This window comes from Chelonia mydas, chromosome 2 (genome assembly GCF_015237465.2).
Source record: "Chelonia mydas isolate rCheMyd1 chromosome 2, rCheMyd1.pri.v2, whole genome shotgun sequence".
In the NCBI taxonomy this organism is placed as follows: Eukaryota; Metazoa; Chordata; order Testudines; family Cheloniidae; genus Chelonia; species Chelonia mydas.
In genome coordinates this window covers 242,554,106-242,572,077 of record NC_057850.1, presented here as the reverse complement: position 1 = coordinate 242,572,077, position 17,972 = coordinate 242,554,106, and the positions used below count along the sequence as shown (strand labels likewise).

Below are 17,972 nucleotides of genomic sequence, written 5' to 3'. Positions count from 1 at the left end.
GCCAGGTACGGAGCCTGCTGGCCCCGCGGAACCAGACTATAAACCGGACTTTCTCTGAAGTTTAGGAATGCCGGTTTATAGATCATTTCCAGATCTACCGATTCAATACAATGATGTAACCAGGTACCACAGCCCAGGACCTCTACAACTCAAGGCTTAATATTTGGATGGGTATTGAGTGTGGAGTGCTCATGTTAGGTAGTGGTCCACTCCATCCTCAGACAAAGCAGGAAAGATTCTATCAGGAGCTGCTATTCAGCCAAATAGAAATGTTTCTCTTCTGGGGCACAATAGCACCAGTTTTCTCCAGAGTCTACTGGGATTCCTGTTTATTCTAGATTACCTACTCACCCTTAAGAACTTGGGCACCTCTGCCAGTTCTTTATAGGTCCACCTCACAGCCATCAGTGCCTTTCGTTCTCCAGTTGAGGCCCATACTGTCAGTGCCTATGCAACAATAAGTAGATTCCTGAAGGGATTCATTAGAACTTCCCCACCAGTGTTGAGACCAACATTAAAATGGGACCTCACTCTCTCTCATCCTTTCAGTTCTCAACACCTCCTTTCAAACAGCCACCTGTTCTGTGTCCCATTTTTCAATGAAAGTTGCCATCTGAGTCCGCATCACATCAGCCAAAAGGGGGAGCAAGCTGGGAGCACTTACGACAGATCAGTCAAATACCATTTTTCATAAAAAGGTCTCTCTTTGCCTCGAACCAGTATTCATCCCTAAAGTAAATTTGAATCAAACCATCCACTTACTGGTATTTTTTCCGAAACCGTATTCTTCTGATGAAGAGAGAAGACTTAACATAAGAACGGCCATACTGGGTCAAACCAAAGGGCCATCTTGCCCAGTATCCTGTCTTCCGACAGTGGCCAATGCCGGGTGCCCCAGAGGGAATGACAGGTAATCATCAAGTGATCCATTCCCTGTGGCTCATTCCCAGCTTCTGGCAAACAGAGGCTAGGGACACCATTCCTGCCCATCCTGACTAATAGCCATTGATGGACCTATTGTCCATGAATTTACCTAGTTCTTTTTTGAACCCTGTTATAGTCTTGGCTTTCACAACATCCTCTGGCAAAGATTTCCACAGGTGGACTGTGTGTTGTGTGAAGAAATACTTCCTTTTGTTTGTTTTAAACCATCTGCCTATTAATTTCATTTGGTGACCCCCTAATTCTTGTGTTAGGAGGAGTAAATAACACTTCCATATTTAGTTTCTCCACACCAGTCATGATTTTATAGACCTCCATCATATCCCTCCGTAGCTGTCTATTTTTCAAGCTGAAAAGTCCCAGTCTTATTAATCGCTCCTTATACGGCAGCCGTTCCATACCCCTAATCATTTTTGTTGCCCTTTTCTGAACCTTTTCCAATTCCAATATATCCTTTTTGAGATGGGGCGACCACATCTGCATGCAGTATTCAAGATGTGGGTGTACCATGGATTTGTATAGCGACAATATGATATTTTCTGTTGTCTTATCAATCCCTTTCTTAATAATTCCCAACATTGTTTGCTTTTTTGAGTGATGCTGCACATTGAGTGGATGTTCTCAGAAAACTATCTACAATGACACCAAGATCTCTTTCTTGAGTGGTAACAGCTAATTTAGACCCCATCATTTTATATTTATAGTTAGGATTATGTTTTCCAAAGTGCATTACTTTGCATTATCCAACATTAAATTTCATCTGCCATTTTGTTGCCCAGTTACCCAGTTTTGAGAGATCCTTTTGTAACTCTTCACAGTCTGCCTGGGACATAACAATCTTGAATAGTTTTGTATCATCTGCAAATTTTGCCAACTCAGTGTTTACACCTGTTTCCAGATCATTTATGAATTAGTCCCAGTATAGACCCCTGGGGGGACACCGCTATTTATCTCTCTCCATTCTGAAAAGTGACCATTTATTCCTACCCTTTGTTTCCTATCTTTTAACGAGTTACCAGTCCATGAGAGGACCTTTCCTCTTATCCCTGACAGCTTACTTTGCTTAAGAGCCTTTGGTGAGGAACCTTGTCAAAGGCTTTCTGAAAATCTAAGTCCACTATATCCACTGGATTCTCCCTTGTCCACATGCTTGTTGACCCCCTCAAAGAATTCTAGCATATTGATGAGGCATAATTTCTCTTTACAAAAACTATGTTGATTTTTCTCCAACAAATTACTCCCTATACATGTCTCTACAGAGAATGAAAGCAATTAGAACGATACCTAGACAAGTTGTTTTCAATCTTTTTTATTTGCGGACCCTTACAAATTTTTTGAATGGAGGTACAGATCCCTTTGGAAATATTTGAGATAGTCTGTGTACCCCCAGGATCTGCAGACTACTGGTTGTAAACCACTGACTTAGACTATTTGTTGTCCTGGCAGAGCAATCAATGGGTCAACCACTGTCTGCACAGAGACTCTCTAAGTGAATGTCAGGCTGCATCATTCTTCTCTACCATCTAGCACATATCTTTCCTCCTCTCACACTCTCCCCCGACGGAGGTGAAAGCCCATTCCACCAGAGTGTAAGCAACCTCTGCGGCATCTCTGCAAGATGAACCCTTACTAGATATATGTAGAGTGGCTACCAGGATTTCCATCCCCACCTTTACAAAACATTGTGCATTGGTGCAGATGACTTTTACAGATGCAAGGAAACTACAGGCCTGTGGGAGTGGCAGTATTACAGACTTCCATACCATCTGCATCCTCACACCCCCTCCTGATTGACTGCTGCTAACTAATCTCCGACATGTAGAATTCACATAGGGATCATCAATTGAAGAAGAAATGGTGATTACTTACCTGTAACTGGAGATTCTTCAAAGGATGATACATTTAATCTGTGAAAGGGCACACCAAGTTTTAATTACATCTGTAAAATACTTGAGGGCCATTTTCTGCCTTTAAATGTATATGCACTGGCGGATGCAACTTCTCTTAAATTAAAAGGAGAATACTTGTATATCTGAGAACAAACATTGTCCCTTGGATTTAATTGTTATGCTAGATTCTAAAAAAGGAATGTATTTAATTCCATAACTTGCACCTGAACACACACACAAATAAGTGTACTAGATTTTTTAAACTAATAATTATTTTTGTGGAGATTAGCTATTCATAAGACGTTTTAATCAGTTTTCACACAAAAAATTTGTACTTTAAAACAATCTATATCAATTTTGCTTTGCTAATTAAGATTGATTAAGCCACACAGAGTGACCTGTCAGTTTCCCACCTCACCATTATAATGTTACTCATAAAGTAACTCAGAGGTTTGAAGCGTGTAATGTTTGTTTAATGTGTGCCTCATTCCTTTGTACAAATTTGGGCCTCAGTACTGCAATGTGATGCAGGTTTTAATGCAGGGTCTGCCTGTGCACTTCTCATTGCAGAATTGCTGGATTTTACCTTATGGCATTATTACTCCCTTTCTTTAACAGTTAAAAATCTTTGTAATGTTTATATATATATTACAATTACCTTAATTTATATTTCTTTGTACATCAGTTTGGGGAATGCTTGATTTGAAGGGCGTGATAGAAATATTGTGGTTTTCTTGTGTGACAACCTTCATTTGCTTCAGTAATATATTTGCTTTTTCTCTTTTAGGCTTCTTTACAGTTTAGCATTTAATGCCAGATTCCTGAGGCATCTTTGGTATCTAATCTCTTCAATGACTACACGAATGATTACAGGGTACGTATTATATCATTTCTATAATTGAGCTCTTTTCATAATATAGCATGTCTTATGAAAAGGAAAAGAGAATTAATGGTACGGTGGACAAATATGATGGTACGAAAAACAAACCAAAAACCAAACAAAATCCTAAAGTTTTCACTTAGTTCTTACTCAGTCAAAACTTCAATTGACTTCAATTGACTTAGTCTTTATTTAGAATAAAAATAAAAATGGCTTTATTATTTTAAAAATATTGATGATGACATTTGAAGTTTTGTTGTTGTTATGCCAGTTCCCGTGATCAAACATTAAAAGTACTTTCTAGACAAATTGAAGCAGGAATCTAAGAAGAGCTCTGCCCCATATGTGGGTTCTTCTCAACCTGAGGAATGTCAGACTAGTCTAGAGGCCAGATACACAGGATAGTGAGCAGTGGAGAACAGTATATCCCTGGATCCACACCCTAACTCCCTTTGTAGATGCGCTCCTGTGACTATAGGTAAAATGGCAGATGGCTCATTAGCAGCCATTTGCCTTCCTGCTCTTCCCCCACAATGTTCCTTGATGCCACCAGGTTTTAGGAGTAGTTTATGTGTGTGCAGGGTGTTATTAACACTGGTTATATTTAAAAAGTTGTTTAAACACCCATAACGGTGTTCTAAGTTTATGTTCTAATTTTGTGCAATAGAATATTTTTCATAATGGCAATGCAAGTATTCTAAAAGAAACAATTTTAAATAAATTGGAAAAATATAATTACACTGCTGCACTTCAGGGTTTACATTATTATGTATGATAACTGAAGAGGAGTCTAAACCAGTCAGAATGCAGCAAATCTATGCAGTTATTAATGCATAAATGTGTAATTCGTGCCCTAGTTACATAATTCTCTGATAAGGGCTGTGCGGCTTGTTTTTCAATACTGGTACAGTATTTATAATCCCATAATCTGGTTGACAGCTATTTTCCAGAATGCAGAGATTTATAGCATCATTGCACAAATGTTTATCAATACCTATACTTTCTTCTTCTAGTTATTGTACATGTGCATTCTGCTTTTTGCGTGCACAGGTGCTGGAAATTTTTCCCCGCAGTGGTACCCATCAGGATGGCTCAAGCACCCTCTGCTGCCATGCGCCGCTGGTGTCGGTATAAAGAGCCAACCGACCCCAAGTTCCCTCAGTTCCTTCTTACTGCCCATAGTGACATCTGGTTCTGTTCTTCTTGCATTTGCAAATTCTCTCAGTGAACTGTGTTCTCTTGTATTATAAATAGTTAGTGTGATAAAGATTATTAGTATTTAGTTAGATTTTTAACTAACAATTCCTCTTTAACAATTCCTGGTGCGCCTTATAGTCATATTTTCTAAGCATGTAATTGCTTTATTTCAGTTTGTATCAGTTTCCAATTGCAGTGTAGTACTTATATTCAAAATATTTCATTATTCTGTGCTACCAGTCCTTTCTCCAGAGTCATGCTGCATGCTGGTGTATCTGTTATGCCTATTCTTAAGATGCATTTAATTACCATAAAACATAAGAGGACTCTTCATATAGGGTCATAGTAGTTAGAGGTGGAAAAGACCTTTTAGGCTATCAGGTTTATCTCATGGATGAAGGATGGTCTTGTGGCTAAGGCCCAAGACTGGGCCTGAATTCTGTTCCCAGCTGTGACAGTCTTTTTGTGTGGTAGCGTGCAAGTCACTTAATCTCTTTTTCCCTCTGTTCTTCCGTTCTAAACCAGAAATAAGACACAATTCTAAAATAGAGATAACACAGGGGTGTGGTAATTGTATTTGTTAAGCACTCAGATACAAAACGGTGACAGCCTATAAATAATCATTCCATCTTGCTCAGGCAGGATATAGTTTCCAACAGAGGGCATATAAGATGTTAAACTAAGACTAAGCTTTATTAGCTTGTGTGCCTCATCCAGTGCACTAAATGCCCCAGTACCAATTATGTGGGTGAATCACTGTGCTCTCGAATGAACTCACAGAAAAATGATAAAAAAAACCAAAAACACCATATTACTCGTGGGCAGACTCTTCACAAAATGATCACTCCATATCTGACCTCTCAGTCCTCATCCTCAAAAGAAGCATTCACAACACCTTCAAAAGGGGAGCCTGGAAGCTTAAATTCATAACTTTGTCAGACAATAAAAATCATGGACTCAGTCAAGACACTGGATTTATGGCTCATTACAACAGTCTATTAACCACTATCCCTCTTTAGTTTTAGAACTACAGAGATGTTAACTGCCCACTGCACCTTGAATAGTCTCTGACATGTTAACTCCTTATACTAAACAATCTTCTCCACCATGAATAGAGGCCAGGTCTACACTACAAACTCACATTTGTATAACTATGTCTCTCGGGGTGTGAAAAATCCACACCCCTGAATGATGCAGTTAGACCTACCTAACCCCTGCTGTAGACAGCGCAATGTTGACAGGAGTAATTCTCCCATTGACATAGCTGTCGCCTCTTGCTGAGGTGAATTAAAGATGCCAACGGGAGCAGCTCTCCCGTCGGCGTAGTAGCGTCTTCACTGAAGTGCTACCGTGGCTGTGCCGCTGCAACGTTTTAAGTGTAGACCTGCCTTTAGCTGTGACAATGAGTACCTTTCCCATACCTGAAGAAAAGCTCTCTGTAAGCTCAAAAGCTTGTCTCTGTCACCAGCAGAAGTTGGTCCAATAAAAGATATTACTTCACCATCCTTGTCTTTTGAATATCCTGGGACCAACATGGCTAGAACACTGCAAACTTTATAGTGCTATAAATAATATTTTGACTACGTTGATGACGCTTAAAGCATTTTTTAAAAGGAAACGTTTAATTGATTTTGTATTTTGATTTTTATATTTTAAGGTCTATGGTCCCACTGCTTCAAGTAATATCAAGGGGATCACCAATGTCTTTAGAAGATTCCAGTCGGATCATTCCACTCTTCTACCTTTTTAGTTCTTTGTTTAGTCATTCACTTATTTCTATACATGATAATGAATTCTTTGGTGACCCTATAGAAGGTAAGAGCTTCAAGCAGTCTCTAGGATCTAATCTGACAGACCTTACTCTCTTGAAATTCCTGTTGATTTCAGTAGGAGTTTTGCATGAGTTACTCCTGGGGGAATTCTGTGCTACTACACACGTGCATAATTGATGAGCCATGCATATTTTTAATTTTTTGCTCAGAAAAAAGCTTCTGCTAAAATGTTGCTGCAGTTCCACCGTTTGCCCACCAGAGGGCACGGTTGTGCAAGAACAACAGCAGCTTCCATCAGAAAATAACTGCTGCAGTTATGCCATTTGCCCACCAGAGGGCTCTGTGGCGATAGAACACAGCAGCAGCTCCCAGCCAGCTAGGGAAGAGAAAGAGCCTGCCTTCTTCACAGCGCCTGTCAGGCCATGTCAGGTGACGGGCTATGGGGAGACAGACAGCGTGGGGCTGCTGGGGGGGTCAGACGGGAGCTCATAAGGGCTAGTGTGGGAGGACAGACTGGGGCAGGGGCAGGGGCTGAATGGGAGTGGAGGCACAGGGCCATGGGAGGAGGGAGGTTCAGGGCCACATGGTGACGGGGGAGGGGGTGCAGAGGTCTGAGTGGGGGCACAGAGGCACAGGGAAGGTGGGTATAGACACACAAAGACAGGGGAGTGGCTGGGTGGGGGCACAGACACATATGGGGAAGGGGGAGAGGGTACAGCGCCACATAGGGACAGGGGTACAGGGCCACATTGGGATGGGGGAGTGAGGGTGGAGGGACACATGTGGACAGGAGGTTCAAGGACACATGGGGGTGCAGGAACACATGGGGTCAGGGGCAGATGTGCCTGACCTGAATGGGAGAGGCTAGGGGTCAGCCAGCGTCTGCATGGGGGAAGCTCCCTAACAATCCCTCCATCCCCTGAAAAAAACCTGTTCCATACTTTTCCCACCCATACCCAACAGCCGTCCCAAGTTCACACCCAGGCTCCTTCCCAGCAATGTACTTCTCTCTCCCTCAGCTCCTCCGTTATCCCGACTCCCCCAAGCCTTTGCACTGCTTTTGAGGGGTGCGGGAATACGGTTCTGTATTGTAGTTTAAGTGAATTACTACTCAGAGTTCTCTATTAATATGCCTAGTAAGGAATCTATTTGTCAAAAAACATTTCCTGAATTTTTGTTGTTGTCTGTATTGTTACAGACATACTTGCTGACAGGTACTTTGAAATAAAATGACCAAAAATCACTGAAACTGGTGTGATTATATTGTGTTATTTTGAAAAATAAAATATGCAGAATTTTGCAGCATTTGAAAATATTGTGCGCAGATTTTTTAATTTTTTGTTGCAGAATTTTTAATTTTTTGGCGCAGAATACCTCCAGGAGTAAAGTAAGGACCATGAAGATTGGGTCTGCAGGCTGTTAACTGAACATTAAGTATGTAGTACAAAAATTAAGTGAGCATGTTAATATCCATTTCATTGTAATTTTTAAGTCAGTACTATTGTAATAATAAAATGTCTGATAGATTCATTAATTTTTGCCAACTTCTTATGTTTTGTAGCTTTTGTTTCCTTCGTGCGTCTCCTTTCTCTATTGTGTGACTATTATTGTTTTTGCACAACAGAGTAAAAGAATAATTATATAAATATAGAAAAAATTGATTAGAAATGTTATTTTAAAAATGTAACCTTGTAGTTTTATGTAATTGTAGGTCAAAGACAATCATCAATGATGCCTTTTACACTAGAAGAGCTGGTAATATTATCACGCTGCCTTCGAGATGCATGTTTAGGAATCATCAAGTTGGCTTACCCAGAAACAAAGCCAGAAGTTCGTGAGGAATATATTGCAGCATTTAGAAGTGTTGGAGTTACAACAAATACAGAAATGCAGCAATGTATACAAACAGAACAAAAACGATGGATTCAACTGTTTAAGGTACAGGATGTTATTTTTCAGTTACAGATTAAACAAGACTTTCAGACCTGTTTCTACTGACATATACCATAACAGTATTTGGCTGCAGTTTGTTTCACAATTATACTTCTATCTCAGAGGTTATCTTCAGGAAATGTGGAATTTGGAAATAACATTTGCTTTAATGTGAATTCTGCATTTAAGAGTACACAGAATAGCAATGTCATTTTGGTGACTGTAAATTAAATAATTTTAGCTTTTTTTCTTTGACATGACTTGAGTTCGTTTCATATTTTAATTGACTTATGCGGGAGTTAGTATAGAATATGAGTATTAATTGAGGCCCAATTCAGCAAGACATGACTAATTTAAGCTTGTGAGAAGTTCCATTAACAGCAGTGGATCTGCTCACATGCTTAATGTTAAGTGTTAGGAAGGAACAATCAGTTTGCACAGATACAAAATGGGAAATGACTGCGTAGGAAGTACTGCAGAAAGGGATCTAGGGGTCATAGTGGATCACAAGCTAAATATGAGTCAACAATGTAACATTGTTGCAAAAAAGCACACATCATTCTGAGACGTATTAACAGGAGTGTTGTAAGCAAGATACAAGAAGTAATTCTTCAGCTCTACTCCGTGCTGATTAGGCCTCAACTAGAGTTTGCACACGTACACAATAGGAAATGACTGCATGAGGGAAGATGGAAAGAATTGTGTTTGTTTAGACTGCAGAAGAGAGAACTGAGAGGGGACATAACAATTTTCAAGTACATAAAAGGTTGTTACAAGGAGGAGGAAGAAAAATTGTTCTTCATAGCCACTGTGGATAGGACAAGAAACGATGGTCTTAAATTGCAGCAAGGGCAGTTTAGGTTAGACATTAGGAAAAACTTCGTGACTGTCAGAGTGGTTAAGCACTGGAATAAATTGCCTAGGGAGGTCATGGAATCTCCATCATTGGAGATTTTTAAGAGCATGTTAGACACACACCTGTCAGGGAGTGGTCTAGATAATAATTAGTCCTGCCATGAATGCAGGGGACTAGACTAGAAGACCTCTCAAGGTCCCTTCCAGTCCTATGATTCTATGACTAAATGCCGTGCTGACCTGCAGACTTGTGAGATTGATATTCACTGCTGTTACACCAATTTCACAACTACATCAAGACCAGTGGTGGACAACTGCTGTAATGCAGTAGTGAATCAGTCCAGTGAAGTAGACTTAGAGTACGTCTATACTGCAATAAACAACCCGTAGCACTGAGTCTCAGAGCCCAGGTCAATTGACTTGGGTTTGTGGGGCTCATGCTATGTGGCTAAAAATTGCAGTGTAGGTGTTCAGGCTTGGTTTGGACCCTCCCAACGGGGAGAGTCTCAGAGCCCAGGCTCCATCCAGAGCCTGAATGTCTACACTACAGTTTTTAGCTGCACAGCCCCAATTCCCACAAGACCAAGTCAGTTGACCCGGGCCATCTGCAGCTGTGCCGCATGTGCTTCATTGCACTGTAGACATACCCTAAATGTATGTTATTCTTAAATAACTACCAATACCTTCCTACCCCGTTTTACCCAGGGAAACCAAAGGTATGAATTACGGAAAGCTGAGAATGTTGGCAGGAAAAAACCTAAGAATATAACCATTGAGGGGGGGAGGAAGAGTACTTGACTTGCCATGAAATTTCTGCAGCAAACACATCTAGTCAGCTAAAATTGCTCATTAAAGGAGTGGGAGCAGAAGAAATGCATTTTCCAAATTGAATGCTAGATTTACAGTCCGTTTAATACTGGTGACCTCTCGCACACTAATGTTCAGTTCGAGTCATCAGCTGTCCCTTCAGGTCTTTTATCACTGCTTTTGTCAAGCTATCTATTTAATTGAAAGAAGTTAATTGAATGAAAATGATCAACTAAGCTTGTATTAATATTGCTAATGGAACTTTCTTCTTGGCCATGTTTGGAGAAAGATGTCATGCTAGACTTTAGGAAAGGCCCATTAATGCTTGCACTTAACCTGATGGGCTAATTAAGGAATGCTTATTCATTCTACAAGTCTATGATAGCCTCTATCCAGCCCATTCTGCCTGATTTTACAACACATTTCACTTATGAGCATGAGCATTATGAGCATTAGTAGCAGTGAGAGTAACTGATAATGTTTTGATTGCATTGAATACAGTCCTAATGCATCACTGAATTTATAATTTGTGCAGATTGCTCTAATATATGTTTGCACAATTTAATTTAATTACTTGTCTTTAAATTACCAAATAACTTTCAATTTAAAGGTCACAAATTGAGACGCCAGTACTTCTATTTTACTGGGAATGACAGCATGTTGGACATTTTTATGTATGTGGTTTATATCATGTCTTCCTCTATTTGTGCCTTTTAGTTTATCTTATTTAATCATTCTCCTTCACTTGCAGTTATGATAAAATTGTGTTAACATTTTGTTTTCTTTCAAGCAACTATTGAATTCTTGTCTTCTCATACAAGATAATAGTTGTGTATACAGTACTCAAAAAATTACTCTTTTCTAGACAGCTACTAGACTCCAGAAAAATTATCTGAACTTATTTACTTTTCAGTTTACCCATACTGTTCTCAGCAGTTTGTGTTTTGTCTATTAAGTGAATTATAAATGTAAATCTTAAAGATATCTTAGTCTCTAGTTCTGATTAGAAATGTGGTTAATAACAAAACAGCATTTGTTTACTTTTCAAACACATGACTAATTTATTGATAAAATTTTACAGTCAAGGCTGAAATTCACCTTGTTTTGGCAGGATTTCAGTTTCTGGCACTAGGTCTTTTCCAAAGGAGACCGTCCAGCCTTGACACTTGGTTTGCACTGATTTACAGTAAAGAAAAATGAGCAGTATGTTTCTCAAAAAAAAAAAAAATAGTAAAATGCTGAAGTTAGAAATTGGAATAGCTTATCAAATAATAGACTCTTGCGCTACATGAGTGTAACCAAATCTTAAAATACTCAAGGAACTGACTGAGGAGATATCTGAGCCATTAGTTATTATCTTCAGAAAGTAGTGGAAGACAGGAGAGATTCCAGAGCATTGGAAAAGAGCAAATATAGTACCAATCTATAAAAAGGGGAATAAGGAGAATCCCAGGAATTCGACCAGTCAGCTTAACTTCTGTATGCAGAAAGATAATTGCTTAATTATTTGCTCTATCAGTTTGCAAACACCTGGAAGATAGTAAGGTGATAAGTAACAATCAGCATCGATTTGTCAAGAACAAATCCTGTCAAACCAACCTAATAGCTTTCTTTGACAAGGTAACAAGCCTTGTGGATAGGGGGGAAGCGGTAGGTGTGGTATATCTTAACTGCAGTAAGGCTTTTGATACTGTCTCACAGGACCTTCTCATAAACAAACTACGAAATACAGCCTAGATGGAGCTACTATCCTGAGGGTGCATAACTGATTGGAAAACTGTTCCCAGAGAGTAATCATCAGTGGTTCACAGTCAAACTGGAAGGGCATATCAAGGGGGGGTCCCTCAGGGATCAGTTCTGGGTTCAGTTCTGTTCAATATCTTCATCAGTGATTTAGATACTGTCCCAGAGAGTACACTAATAAAGTTTGCAGATAATACCAAAATGGGAGGGGTTGCAAGTGCTTTGGAGTATAGGATAAAAATTCAAAATGATCTGGACAAACTGGAGAAATGGTCTGAAGTAAATAGGATGAAGTAAATAGGATGAAATTCTATAAGGACAAATGCAAAAAGTGGGAAGGAGTACTGTGGAAAGGGATCTGTGGGTCATAGTGGATCACAAGCTAAATATGAGTCAACAGTGTAACACTGTTGCCAAAAAAAGAAACATCATTCTGGGATGTATTAGGAGGAGTGTTGTAAGCAACACATGAGAAATAATTCTTCTGCTCTACTCCACGATGATTAGCCCTCAACTGGAGTATTGTGTCCAGTCTGGGCACCAAATTTCGGGAAAGATGTGGATGAATTGAAGAGAGTCCAGAGAGGAACGATGACGATTAAAGGTCTAGAAAACATGACCTATGAGGGAAGATTGAAAAAATTGGGTTTGTTTAGTCTGGAGAAGAGAAGACTGAGGGCGGACATAAGTTTTCAAGCAAGAGCAATTTAGGTTAAGTATTAGGAAAAACTTTCTAACTGTCAGGATAGTTAAGCACTAGAATAAATTGCCTAGGGGGGTTGTGGAATCTCCATCATTGAAGATTTTTAAGAGCAGATTAGACAAACACCTGTCAGGGATGGTCTAGATCAGTGGTTCTCAACCAGGCATACGCGCACCCCTGGGTGTACGAAGAGGTCTTCCAGGGGGTACATCAACTCATCTAGATATTTGCCTAGTTTTACAACAGGCTACATAAAAAGCACTAGCGAAGTCAGAACAAACTAAAATTTCTTACAGACAATGACTTGTTTATACTGCTCTATATACTATAAACTGAAATGAAAGTACAATATATATTCCAGTTGATTTATTTTATAATTATATGGCAAAAAAGGAGAAAAGAAGCAATATTTCAGTAATAGTGTGTTGTGACACTTGTATTTTTAGGTATGATTTTGTAAAGCAAATAGTTTTTAAGTAAGGTGAAACTTGGGGGTACGCAAGACAAATCAGAGTCCTGAAAGGGTACATAGTCTGGAAAGGTTGAGAGCCACTGGTCTAGATAATACTTAGTCCCACCTTCAGTGGAGGGAACGGGACTAGAAGACTTCTTAAGGTCCCTTCTAGTCGTGTAATTCTGTGATTGTGATTATTGAGAAAATATTTATTTGCTTTTCCTTTCATTTTTCTGAATTATATAAAAGATGGGAAAAGATTAATGGTTCCTAATGCCGTAGCTAAGAAAATAGGGTATATATAGTCTTCTCTATGAACTATGTTCTGGATTTCTCTTACTTGTTTTGTATGTGTTCCATGTTCCACCTCCATCAATGTTGATGGAAAGCACATGTATGCAATATTTAATACTGACATTTAAGTCCTAATCCTGCAAATGCAGGTGTGCTTAACGATAAGCATGTAAGTAGTTTCAATTTAAATGAATGGGATTACTCACAGTAAAGTTAAGCGTGAGCATAACTGGGGCCTTAGAAGTGGCAAGATCTTACACATGGAACCATCTGACCTCTTTCAGGAGAATGCCTCTCTTCTTATTATATGAACATTGAAATAGAAATATCTGTCAAAATATGATTTGATGCATTTAGAATTCTAAGCCTTTCTGTGGAATCAAAAACAGGAGTTTTTCAAACACTTAAGTAGTTGATTATATTGTACTAAGTTCTGAGTTGGCTATTCTAAAACAGTAGAGTCAAAAACTTCATTTCCTGACGTTTAATTTACACTGATACTTGCGTCTGGTACATTATTAGAAGGAAACTCCCATTTTTATGTATTTTTTTAAAAAATATAAACAAATTCAAAGGAATCTTTTTTGTTTATTGTGCTTTTCATTTTAAAGAATCCAATACATTTTGTTGGGGTAACTCCAGTCCCAGCTAATTTAATGCAGTCTTCTTTAAGCTTCTTTTAAATTTTTTTATTAACACATCCTTTTACTTCACATGGAAGATTTCTTTCTAGATTTTGTAACCGGGGGGGTGGGGGCGGCTAATGGAATCTCAGAACTTTAATGACTCATCTAGCCTGCATTGAATTTTACAAGGGCAAGATGATAAAGAATTCCTGTGTAATCAAACAATTCTCCTAATAGCATTTTCTTTCAGACTTATTCCAACCTGCAGGACCTTTCTTTACAAACTGGATATTAAAAGGTCCTTTGTTTAGTATCTAGAGACAAAGCTCTTTGGAAGGTCCATTAAGTTCTTTGTTGCTTTTGACACCTGCCCATGAAGACTGTGTTTCAGCAAGAAATACCTTGAAAGCACTGTCTGTGCATTTCTTCTACTTGTTTTTCAAGTGCTATAATTTTAAGTGGCAAAGTGTATTCCTACTTGTGGTAGCTTTGGTAACTTGCTTTAGGCTAGTTCTTCTGTAAAAGTATAACGCATCCTTCCATTTGTTTATTACATATATTTGGGTAGGGTTACTAAGTCATTTCAAATATTTGTACCCAGATTTGGGAGTAGGAGGCATGTGATCGGGGTGATATTTGTGGGTGCAGTAGGGTATTGTAAAGGTACTGTTTGACTTGATATTTCTGACTGGTTATTTTCTGGTTTGGGGGAGCTGCTGATGTGTCCTTTATATTTTTTAAATTGTCAGAGGTGCCTAGTGCCCAGGATAAGTGTTTTCCCCAGCTTCCTTGTTTTGTTATATAAATATATTGAAATGTTGATTTTTGTGTTTACCTTTACTCTTATCCTCTTGGACCATCTGATATTGAAATGGCCTTACCTCTTTTGACAAAAATTAAGCAATTTTAAATAAATATGTATGAATATATAAAATATTTTGGTGAGAAGATTGGAGTTATACAATTTCAAGACTAAATATAATTGATTTTTTTTTTATATTAGGTCAATATCTGGTGTCTATGAAAAATGTGTTTGGTGCGGGGCAGGGTGGGAGAAGAAGAAATGGGGAATGTTCTTAAAAAAACAATTTTTCTAATCTAAAATTGGAGCTGTCAGCCTGAGATGTATACTCAGTCTTAGAATATGGGACAGGTGATATGATGCTTAATGTAAAAATGTTTAAAAATCTTATACATTTTGTATATATTCTAAGTGCTCAGGTACCTTGATAAGCACAATATAAATACTTAAAATTAGCTCTTATTTTTAATAAATGATCTTACAGAAGGAAATTATTTTGTGCTGATGTGATTACTTTTAGCCTTCCTGAGTTAGCATATAATTTTTTTATACGTTAGAGATATTCTGTGATCTGCAGAAGGGGAACCACTTTTCAGTAAACTAATTCTGGTGGTGATTTATGGCCAGATCTCAATTGCTAATCACGTCTTCTAAAGTATTTAGCAATAAGAACAATGTAGTGTTATTTAGGGGGAAAAATAATTTAACCTGACACACTATTACAGGACTTCTTTAGAAATTTGCTTTGAAATTTGCTTTCCTTTGCCTGGTTTCATTTAGTGACCAGTTCATACTGAATAGAACTGTTTCTGTCATCTAGGTCATCACTAATTTAGTGAAAATGTTGAAATCTAGAGACACAAGGAGAAATTTCTGTCCACCAAATCACTGGCTGTCAGAACAAGAAAACATTAAAGCAGATAAGGTAACAATAATGTTTCTTCACACAACATTTTAGATGTTTACCTTGAGTTTCCCCATCTTGTCTGTATTTTATCAAATATATTTAAACTTCCAAATACAAGGAATCAGATTTTCTTGGAAGAAAGAAATGACCTGCAGTATGTACACTAGTAACAGCTAGTGCAAGACTAAATAATATGATGTTGTAATACATAGTCAGATATTTGTTATGAGGTACAAGAATTACTTTTCGAGTGTGGCATCGATACTGCACAGGAATTAACTTAGTTTAAAATCTAGACATATGTTGCTGTTCTCTGAAACATCTCTCGTTAGTCTTGCAACTAATCAGAAGATGTTACATATAGTCGTATTACCAATTTGTAAAGTGGACCCTACTTACAGTGACCCTGGATGTAGTAATGTTCTATTTATAGTGAAAGGAGAATGCAAGTCCCAAATTGTCTCGATACATTAGAATGGGCAAATTACAATTTGGGTCATAGTGAGCCTCTTCTCACTATAAGGAATATACATTATGGCAAGAATTACTTCACTGAAAGAGGATTTCTCTGAATTGTAGTGGAAGCAGTCAAGCTTTGCTTTTGAAATAAAAATGTTCTTATGGTCTCACCCTAGAGGAGAACATAAGAATGGCCATACTGGGTCAGACCAAAGGTCCATTTAGCCCAGTATCCTCTCTTCCAGCAGTGGACGGTGCCACGTGCCCCAGAGCGAATGAACAGAACAGGCAATCATCAAGTGATCCATCCCCTGTTGCCCATTCCCAGCTTCTGGCAAACAGAGGCTAGGGACACCATCCCTGCCCATCCTGGCTAATAGTCATTGATGGACATATACTCCATGAACTTTTCTTGTTCTTTTTTGAATCCTGTTATAGTCTTGCCCTCTACAACATCCTCTGGCAAGGAGTTCCACAGGTTGACTGTTTGTTGTGTGAAAAGAGAGAGACTTTATTTCCTTTAAAGTTAAAGCAAAATCATGCCTGTTGTTTCTGAAGAGTGTGAGTATGTGTGTTAGAGATGGAATACTAATATACCAGTCAAAAATTTGCTCAAGCATAACTGGAACAGTTGAAGGCTTAGATCTAAGAAACAAGCCAAATTTGAAGTAGACTGATCCAGCAGTTTTCACTGTATAACTCTTAGCAGCTGGTAGTGTTGCTCGTGCACAATAAAAAATTCTGTTTATTTTATGTGATCTACACACTTGAAACTTCCCAAAGTTTGAGATAATCTAAATTTCTGGAATGGTCCAGTTCTTCTTGCATGCTTGCTTGCTTGCTTGCTTTTTATTTATTTTATTTTATTTCATTTCATTTCATTTCATTTATTTATTTATTTATTTAAGATTTTGTGCCTGGATATTTCACAGAAATGCTGAAAGGAATGAGTTTTCATTTGACACTTAAAAAAACAAACTATAACTGAAGAATGTGTGTTAAGTACTGTAATTTACTGTATGTGATATACAGTAATTGGTAGTGTGAATTATACTGTATATTGTATTTCACCAGTGATTTACAACCATACTTTAAGTCATAACCATGATGAGGCAGAGTTAAGGCTTACCTTTCCCCCATCATGTTCTGATTTTTGAGTTCTTGATTTTTCTATCTTAACATTGCATTCACTCTAGTTTTAGCTGAATATAATTTTAATAACAATTTAGATTTTCCAACACAACTGCTTGGACTCATCAGCGTACTATTTAAGCATGTTTTTATTTGCATCTTTAATAGGAAATGTTTAACTACAAGGTTTATTAATTTACTAGGTTACACAGCTTTATGTGCCATCAGCCAGACATGTTTGGAGAGTCAGAAGGATGGGAAGAATAGGACCACTGCAGTCTACTTTGGATGGTAAGATACTGTGTCCACATCACTTCTGCCTTAAGAACTAGAGCAATCTCAATTTGTCTCTCATAGGTGGTGGTTATACCAAGGAAATGTAGGTTTTCAAAATTCAGTTGAATAGTTCATGCTAACCATAATGGTTCCTAATAGCAATGTAGTCTCTAAGTTGTAATTTGTTCTCAGTACCCTCATTTATTTAAAATGCGACTGACTGTGATGTAGAGTTAGTTTCATATTTTTTTTAAATACATATAATTGTAATATTTCTTCCTGATTGGAAGAAGCAGCTTCCCT

General features: G+C 38.2%; 1 protein-coding gene across 1 annotated transcript in view; it reads left to right on the top strand.

The window, feature by feature from the left end:
* Positions 1 to 17,972, top strand: part of UBE3C (ubiquitin protein ligase E3C) — a 168,930-nt gene that overhangs the window by 71,239 nt on the left and 79,719 nt on the right. Inside the window, exons 11-15 of the mRNA XM_007054110.4 lie at positions 3,619 to 3,705; positions 6,566 to 6,723; positions 8,392 to 8,618; positions 15,717 to 15,821; positions 17,597 to 17,684. Coding sequence (XP_007054172.1) covers positions 3,619 to 3,705; positions 6,566 to 6,723; positions 8,392 to 8,618; positions 15,717 to 15,821; positions 17,597 to 17,684 — 665 coding nt within the window. The remainder of the gene's footprint in view (positions 1 to 3,618; positions 3,706 to 6,565; positions 6,724 to 8,391; positions 8,619 to 15,716; positions 15,822 to 17,596; positions 17,685 to 17,972) is intronic.